The sequence below is a fragment of the Grammomys surdaster genome, unplaced genomic scaffold (genome assembly GCF_004785775.1).
Source record: "Grammomys surdaster isolate TR1022 unplaced genomic scaffold, NIH_TR_1.0 136, whole genome shotgun sequence".
Taxonomy (NCBI): Eukaryota; Metazoa; Chordata; class Mammalia; order Rodentia; family Muridae; genus Grammomys; species Grammomys surdaster.
This window is the reverse complement of record NW_021604594.1, coordinates 7,725,737-7,735,013: the sequence shown is the minus strand read 5'-3', so window position 1 is coordinate 7,735,013 and position 9,277 is coordinate 7,725,737. Positions and strand designations below refer to the sequence as shown.

The window sequence follows — 9,277 nt, the reverse complement described above, 5'->3', positions numbered from 1 at the left end:
AACCCTGTCTTGAAAAACCAAAAAAAAAAAAAAAAAAAAAAAGATGGTAGTTTGTTTATTAGAAATTTAATTTTAAATGAGACTAATAATGGGCTGGGGGTGAACTCAGTCGTACAGTTGCTGTCTAGCATGTACAAGCATCTAACTTCTATTTCTAGGACTAAAATGTATAGATTGTAGCTTTGAAACAAGCATAAATGGAGAAAACAGTGGCAGACCAATCAACTAAAGGTAAATCCAGTGCAGTGAGTAAACACATGACCACAGTGACAATGAATGCCTCCTTTGAAATGCTTATAGTTCAACACACGCATCTGGGGAACTCCTTAGATAACAGGTATGTAAGTAAGCTTTCTTTTCTGTATTCAATAAGCCAAGCTGAGGACAAAAGGGAGCACATATGCCAAATGCAGGTTAAATTACCCAAGGAAACAATAGCATCAATGTGTTAAAAAGGGTTTGATACTTTTTTGTGACACACAGCCTGTCTGTATGGCCTTCCAGCCTCCTCCTGGGATTCTAAAGTTGCTGTGTTAGCAAGTGACACTCACTTTAGTCCATGTTTTCCGGCTCATATCTCTCTTTTCAACAACATATCCAGTTAGTGGACTTCCTCCATCATCATCTGGTGGTTCCCAAGTCAAATGTACAGAATCCTTTGTTACATCACTAAATTTCAGTTCCTTGGGTGCACTTGGAGGAGCTAATAAAAAAAGGCAGTGAAAGTCAATATGATTCAAGCCAGTATGGGTTAATTTAACCAAATCACATTAGATAGCAAGAATTTAGTTCCTTACCAATTACATTGACATCAATTTCTCCAGAAATTGACTTCACAGGGTTTTCTAACGTGAGTGTGTAAATGCCCTTGTCTGGTCGCTCACTTGGAGAAATGACAAGTTCAGCATAGGCTGATATTGTCTTCATTTTCACACGATCCCCCTCTTCAAGTACTTGATCTCCAAAAGTCCAGGTTGCTTTTGGTCTTGGATAGCCTGTGCTTGGGACCAGGATCTTGATGGGATTGGGGACTATGACTTCCAGACCATCTTTAAATGCACTCAAGTCCATTGTTGGTTCAACTACCAAAAAGAAAAATCAATGAATTTCTAGTACCGTATTCACGTCCCTGGTACACCAAAGAAGGTATGTGCTATTCCCTAATCTAAAAAGTAAAATATCTACTTACCAAAGGCATCATCAGCAGTGAGAGGACCAAGGATCTCAGATGGGTCTGAAACACCAGCTGCATTTTCTGCAGATACTCTATATAAATATTTGTTCCCTTTTTGCAATCCAGTGACCTAGAATTACAAGTTAGTATTTGTTAATAGCATACCCATTTAAAATTTAAAACCATGAACATAGATATAAGATTTTCTATATAATATAACATATTACATATGTTATATATTACAATGTATTATATTATAATATATATAAGCAAATATATATCTATATAGAGATAGAGATAGATATAGACATATAAAATCACATTTTTTAGATGAGAACTCTTTACCTTGTAAGTCAGTTCAGGGACAGGTTTCATATTGCAGCGAATCCAATTTTCTTTTCCTTCCTCACGTCTTTCAATTATATAGCCCAGTATGGGGCTGCCTCCATCTTTCAGAGGAGGCTCCCATGTGAGCTGAACTGATGACTGTGTCTGTTCTGAGGCACTTAGGTTCACAGGAGGACTTGGTCTCTCTAAAATGGCAGGAAACAATACAGTTGTATTAGATTGTGATTTATTAAAACATGGACTGATCGTAACAAGCTCATCAAGACAAGTTTATGAACTATGTGGGCACAGTCTTGACCTTTATAATTTTGTTCTAATTTTTTTTTGATGCTCTGCCTTTTTTTGGATTAGAATTACTTGAATTAATAGATTTAATTCTTGGGTCACATGCAATGTTTATTTCTTTTATTGTTGTTGTTAAATGACCTTACCTATTGGGTCGGCAACTTTGACAAAGGGTGTGGCTGCACTTGGTTTCCCAACTCCGATTCGATTCTGGGCTCTGACACGGAAACTATATTCCTGTCCTTCAACCACGTCAGTGACAGTTGCTGACAGGTCCTCAGCTCTTACGGTCATGGCAGTGTCCCATCTGATAGAAGTCTTGTCTCTCAGTTCAATCACATAGTTTGTGATTTCAGCACCTCCATCATACTCTGGTGGCTCCCATGTCAACGAGACACCAAATCTATTCACATCAGTGATGGTTACATTCAAAGGAGGGCCTGGAACATCTGAATGTTGCCATAGAAAACACACACATGGATTTGGGTTATGTTGTGAATAAACACAAAGCTAAGCTAGTTGGCAATCTACTTAAACACTTACCATATTTACTCCTTGCCTCTACAGGACTGTCAGTTTCTACGGGTTCTCCAGTGCCAACTCTGTTCCTTGCACTCACACGGAACAGGTACTCCACTCCTCCTTTCTGTAGTCCAGTGACAGTGAACTCACAGCTGTCGGCTCGGTCAGTGACCAGAACCCAGGTCTTTCTCTTGATATCACGCCTTTCAACAACGTAGCCTATGATTTTGCTCCCACCATCCGTTAATGGTTCTTCCCAAGCGAGGCTTACTTCGCCATCAAATGTTTCTGTCACTTCTAAGTTACGAACGGGCCCAGGAACATCTGCAATTTACACATCACAGAATTTTTAGTGGTGTTATGTCTTTAAGCTTATGCTGGGGCCAATCAATCAAATTTGAGTGATTTGGTGGCTTACCAATAACTTGTAAATTGATGAAGCCTTCTGCTTTTCCATGCTTGTTCTGAAGCACAATTTTATATCTCCCCTTGTCTTCCTTCTTGGCTTCTAAGATTCTGAAAGAAGTCTGCTCAGCTGTAGTATCAACTGTTTTTGTAGACAGAGGTTCATTTTCTTTAAACCATTCAGCTTCTGCTTTGGGGTAGGCATCATAGGGCACCACCATTGTCAGAGGCTGGCCAGCATCAACCACGAGATCTTGATCAGCTGTCTTGATTTTAGGTGCAGCTAGAGAGACAGAGGACATGCAAATATGTTTGAGTTATATACTGTAGTCATGCTATGGCATAGATTTTTTTTTTTACTGTAGATTTGATAACAAACATTATCATAACTTTGGAAGTATACCACAATAATTTCATAGCAATGAATTCTGTTGGAGAGTTATAATACTTTTTTCCTACTCCAAATGACCAGTGTTTGGAAACAGAGGTTTGGTGAAGGCAGCATATAATCATTAATATCCAGTCTTAGTTAAAAATGATTACAGAGGACCTAGAATATGGTGAAACAGGTTTTGCTTTTCTTGTTGAAATTATTTTATAAAATGTGTTCTTGATAAAGTACTGTATACTTAGTTCAGGATAGATCAGACAGCTTTTTTGGTGTGTGTACAATGGGGTTTTGTGGGGGAAACCTATGCAGATTTCTTAGGTCAGGATGAGAACATATTTAAAAGAGCCACAGGAGTTGTATATCAGTAGAGCGAGGGACTCTTGTAAACTCTACCAAGTCATGAGCAGCTGCCATGTGCCAGGAATAAGCCAGTGGTTTGGCATGTAAAGATGCTGCTGACCACTTCCGCTTTGTAGACAGATAAAGCAGAATAGCTAACACATGAGCTCGGATTTGAGCCATCCGCTTTCATAAGGAGTGTTTTGCTTTAATTGTAAAAATCTGAAATCTGTGGAGGTTTGTGATATGATGAGGACACAGCAAAGCAAAAGAAAGCAATTTACCTGCTAACTCAAGTTTGGCCCTGGCTTCTTTATCTTTGGCAATAAATCTGTATTCGCCCTGGTCACGTGGCTTAATATCACAAATCTGTAGCCTGTGTATCTTTCCTTCACTCATCATCTGGTGCTTGTCACCCTGGACAACGATCATGTTATTTCTAAGCCATTGGACCTCCACTTTATCTTTGTTGAGCTCAGCCAAGAAGATAACATCTGCACCGGGGGCTTCAAGAATGTCTTGCGGAGGCCTGATAATCTCAACTGGGATTTCTGGAGAGAAAATGTAAAAATAAAAACAGATATGTGCTTGTATTTTTATCAGCATTGTAAAAACTTGTCCTTCAGCTAGAATTATTCTTGAAGCCAATACTAACCTTCTACAAAGAGTCTAGCTCGGGACTTCCGGTCTTCTACGCCACAAGCATATTCACACTCATCCTCCAGCCTGCAGTCCTTTATGATGAGCCTGTGTATGCTCCCATCCTTTTCAAATTTGTATCTAAAGAAGAGATCAAATGATTAGTTAGCTTGCAGCATTAATATTAGGCAAATGTCTGATGTCAAAGTGCACACAAAACAACAGAGCGAGGGCAGACACTTTTTGCATACTTTTTGCCTTCCTTGATTTCTCTTCCATTTCTGTACCATTTTACATTTGCTTTCTCTCTGGAGAGCTGGCAGGAGAAGACAGCATCATCAAACTCTGTGACCGTCTGGTCTTCCAGGTTCTCCACAAATTCTGTTGGGGCTTCTATGATGAGCAGCTCTGCCACGGATTTATCCTGTCCAGCAGTAACGATGTATTCACCTTCATCTGGGAAGCCACAGTCCTTGATGATTAGAGAGTGCTTGTATTTATCAATTCGGTATGATATACGGTTGTCAAAAGCCACTTCTTCTCCATTTTTGGTCCACTTCAGTGTTACATTGAGACGATTCACCTTGCACCAGAATGTGACTGACTTCTTCTCCATTGTTTCAATATCTTTAAGAGGTTCAACAATCCTAAGATCTTCCTCTGTGATGATAGAGAAAAACAAGGTTGAATCTAGTTGTTTGCATAATGTAGATTGCTGTAGAAAAATTCTCTAGTGTCATGTAGGTCACATACCTTCCACTATTAGATTGGCTGCACTTTTAACATTTTCACCTCTGTGATTGGTCAAAGACACACTGAAGTTAGCTTGGTCATCTAACCGTGCATCTCTGATTCTGAGGGTGTAGACCAGGTCTTTTTGGAGAATGATGTATTTCGAACTATCAAATATGGCTTCTTCATTTCTGAACCATTTGGCCTTGGCACCTTCAGTATTGACTTCGCAGTTGAAGACAACCTCTTGTTGTTCCTTCACCTTGGTGTCCTTAAGAGGAACTATGATCCTGAGTTTTTCTGTAAACAATCAACAAGATTTTGTAGTATGATGTGGGATGAAAACTACAGATATAAGACTCGAATGAAGCAAGGACACACTTACCAATGACTGTCAAGTGAGCTGCAGCTCTGGCAGCCCCAACCATGACTACATAAGTACCCATGTCTTGTAATGTGGCATCCTTTACAACTAGGACTCTCTTTTTGCCATCAGCAATGATGTCATATTTATCTCCAGATTCAAGGGTCTGATCGTCCCTCTTCCACTGAACTTCAAAGCTTTCCTTTGAGATAGTGCAGACAAACTCAGCCTTTTCTCCTTCAAGAATTTCAAGGTTTTGAGGCTTTGAGATGAATTCAGCAGCAAGTTCTGAAAAGAAAAAGTTGGTAGACAGTGAAAACATTGGCACTCGTATCTTAATATGGCAAGAATGGATGCAAGGAATGACATGTCCTTCACTGAGATTTTCATACCGTGTACTTTGACTTTGCTGTCTGTTCGAGAACTTGGGAGTCGACAGTTGTAGCTGCCCGCATCCTCGAGCTGTGCATTCTGAATGATCAAGATTCTCTTCCTTCCATCAGTAAGTATTTCAAATCTTCCTGTTTCGATGATCTCCTCATCCCCTTTGTACCAAATCACTTCTGCCCCAGGCTTGGAGACTTCGCATACCAGTTTGATAGTGTCTCCTTCACTAACTTCAAGGTTGGCAAGATTTTTTGTGAAGACAGCTTCTTCTTCTGCAGAAAAGAACCCAGATGCAGTCAGTAAAACTGGAAGTTGGTTTTCCTGACTAGTATGCGTAGGCAAAGAAAGCCTACACACTCACCTAGGACTGTCAGCATGCCGGAAGTTCTTGCTGTCCTCACTTCACAGGAATATTCTGCTTCATCATTCAGTAGACATTTGTTGATGACAAGAATTCGTACTGCTCCCTTAGAAATGATGTCATACTTTTTGCCCTTTTTAATTTCAGCACCATCTTTAAACCACTGAACCTATATTTTAAGACAAATAGATTTCTTAAGCATTTATGTTATTCCTTCACGTGGTATCCATGACATGAACTAGGATCCCAAGGGTCCTTTTAAAATCAATCATAAGATATTATAGTATATTTAAAACAGGACCATAAATATTACAATATGCATAAAGGAAGACAGAGAAAAATATAAATAAAAATAAAAAATCAAGAACAAAGTTACCAAGTACTGTTGATCTGCTGTGATACTTTTACCAATTATGGAAAAACAAATGATGGGGTTTTGTGTCTAAGGGGGCCTTAGATATCGCACAAACCATCTCCACTGATGTGGACTGAAAGGCTGTTTGGCAATAATAATAGTTCATGGCAGCCAGATCTACTTAGCTGAGACACAGAATTACTGCTATTTTACTGTTTTTTTTTTAATCTAAGAAAACATCAATTCCATGTGGCTCAAAATAATAAATTTCTTGTGAGTCCAGAGTATTTTATGTGACAGTAATAAGTGGCACTTAAGAGAACAATTAAGTCTGTCTTTAATATTAGCATAAATTTAATCTAAAATGGAAGCCAGAAAGAAAGCCTTAGCTGGTTTCTCCTTTTCTTCCATTTTGGCCGAAAGTAAACAAAGCAACCTGATAATCAGACTTATTAATATTAATTAACACTGATGTTGTTACAGACCTTCTCATTTTCTTTGGAAATTTCACACTCAAACCGAGCCGTTTCTTTTTCTTTAACTTGGAGGTCCGTGAGTGGTCTTAAGAATTCCACATGAGGAGCTGGAAGAGAATGATATAGGAATTCAAATGAGGCTTCTGCAAACTTTTCCCAATATTTCTCTGGTATACAATAAGAAAAAGTGACTTTCTTTCTTTTTCTCCAAGACAGAGTTTCCTCTCTGAAGCCCTGGCTGTCCTGGAACTCACTCTGTAGACCAGGCTGGTCTTGAACTCAGAGATCTGCCTGCCTCTGCTTCCTGGATGCTAGGATCAAAGTCATGTGCCACTTGTGGTCATCTTGATAGACTGCCTCTGACTTAGAAACCCATTGCAGCTTCCACTGGGAATAATGCTTTGCTCTTGATCTCTTTCTAGTTCATATCAATTATGTCTTACTGTGCTACCAACTTAGTTCTTTCAAATTGGGACCCATTTCAGTTCTTTTGAAAGATTACTGAAGCAATGCCTTCTTTCTTTTGGTACTATATCAGAGTTGAAGGATAATTATTTGTCAATGGAAACACTAGAAAGGAAAGAAACATCATTGTAAACCCAGTAGAATTCAAAGAATAGTTTGAAGTACGTATAGCTGTGAGGCACAAGTCTAACTGGAACCACGTATATCCAGCTTTTCATTTTTAACTCAGCTTTAAAGACTTCATACGTAAGTCAGGCATGTACTAGTGTGACAAACACTGTTCTGCATGGGACACTGATTCGGCTTTTATATCTGTTGGTTCATGCATCTCCAGAAATCTGTCTGCTGCTGTGTAGGATGGAGAAGCCGCCTCCTCGCCCTTCCATCTCTCAGAGCTTCTTAAGAAGCCTTTCCAAGCCCTTCTTGATCATTGAGGCTCTCAGACCAATGCTAGCTAGAAGGCTAAAAGATAAGCCACCATGGCTGAGCCTTCTCCAAGAGGAAGTAGACGACAAGGGGAAGGAACCCCCAAGGGATTCTTCTAAAGGACGATACAGTAGAGGCACCCAGCATGGAAGGAGTGACAGAGTACAAGAAGCTAGAAGCACAGTCAAAGCCACTAGGTTTTAGTTGTCAACAGATGAGAAGCAACAGAGCCAAACACTGCACAAAAATAGACCACGAAAAATGTTTCCCTGAACAAAGGAAAAAACAAAGCAAACAAGCTAGCCAGCAGTTGGCATACTGAGAGAAGAGAGGGGGTATCTCTCTACCAGGAGAAGAAGCAATAGTAAAAAACCAATGGAATTCTTCATTCAAAGAATCAGGACTTAAAGATCCTGTGCCCACTCAGTTTCTCATCCATCCCTGTTCTCAGACTGCATTGTGTGATTGGTCGTTATCATAGCACAGTTGTTCTCAAGTATTCAAACAACTTTTCATTCTTATTTTTTAGATATTTTCCAGGCCTGAAACTTATCTTCCAAGTGGAATCAGGGTTCTGCACTTCTTTATGTGACTCTGTTTTCATCTCTAGCAAGATAGTCATACAGTGGGTGTAATCACATACAGACAAAGAGCGCAGCAGTGTAGTGAAAAGTGGTTGGTATCTTTTCCAAGGCCAGACAGAGCACAAGGAGTAAAGAAACATGTGAAGTATCAGGTTAGGTCAGCATCCATACTGTGAATTGCCAAGAATTACTATTAGGCCAAGAAGGGCATGCATTACTTGTGTTGGTTGTTTTGGCTACAAAGAGTTGCAAATGCCAAGTCCTGTGGAGGAATACTTACGGACAACGTTCAGGTTACAGGAAGTCTTAAAATCTTTAGCATCACAAGTGTATGTTTTGATATCCTCTGGGGTACAACCATGAATAATGAGTTTCCTGACCCTGCCATCGGCCACGATTTCATACTTCTTGCTTTTGAGGATTTCTGTCCCATTTTTGAACCATTTCACTTTGGCATTTTCTCTGGATACTTCACACTCCAGTACTGCAGTGGCCTCCTCTTCGACCGTCTGGTCCTCAAGAGGTTTAGTGAACTCAACCGGGGGTTCTGAAAGAATCATACTTATTAGCTTTTTCCCTCCTCCAAGAGTTCCAGAACTTTCTCTGATTCACTCTTGCATCTCCGGGGCTGTGTCTCAGTTTGCTCATTTGTGAAGCTATTTTTCACTTAGATGTTTTCCTTCCACAATGATGTTTTATCATTGATTTATATGTACAGAGGGGAAAAAAAAACCACCTTTCTATGTTTTGTTTTTTCCCTTTCCTTAGTTCTCCTGGAAACCCACTCTGTAGATCAGGTTGGTTTCAAACTTGTGGCAATCCTCTACTTCTTGCAACTTACAAGAAAAATAATTATGAAGCATAAAGGATATGATGGTTAACACTAGTTCATAAAATGGACTGGTAATTATTTTAGCAGTTGTATTTAGAACTAGTAAAAAATAAAATAATAAAACAAGGACAGAAAGAATATATAAGCATAAAACCCATGTTAGTTTTGATATTTTTCCCTCCCTCCCTCCCT

General features: G+C 39.5%; 1 protein-coding gene across 1 annotated transcript in view; it reads right to left on the bottom strand.

Annotated features, from left to right (window-relative positions):
• Positions 1-9,277, bottom strand: part of Ttn (titin) — a 263,679-nt gene that overhangs the window by 89,341 nt on the left and 165,061 nt on the right. The window contains 16 exon segments of the mRNA XM_028763034.1: positions 552-703; positions 798-1,082; positions 1,190-1,304; positions 1,520-1,707; positions 1,954-2,256; positions 2,351-2,653; positions 2,748-3,017; positions 3,749-4,015; positions 4,120-4,244; positions 4,355-4,763; positions 4,857-5,135; positions 5,221-5,487; positions 5,592-5,858; positions 5,948-6,116; positions 6,788-6,885; positions 8,534-8,856. Of these exon segments, the coding sequence (XP_028618867.1) occupies positions 552-703; positions 798-1,082; positions 1,190-1,304; positions 1,520-1,707; positions 1,954-2,256; positions 2,351-2,653; positions 2,748-3,017; positions 3,749-4,015; positions 4,120-4,244; positions 4,355-4,763; positions 4,857-5,135; positions 5,221-5,487; positions 5,592-5,858; positions 5,948-6,116; positions 6,788-6,885; positions 8,534-8,856 (3,820 nt within the window).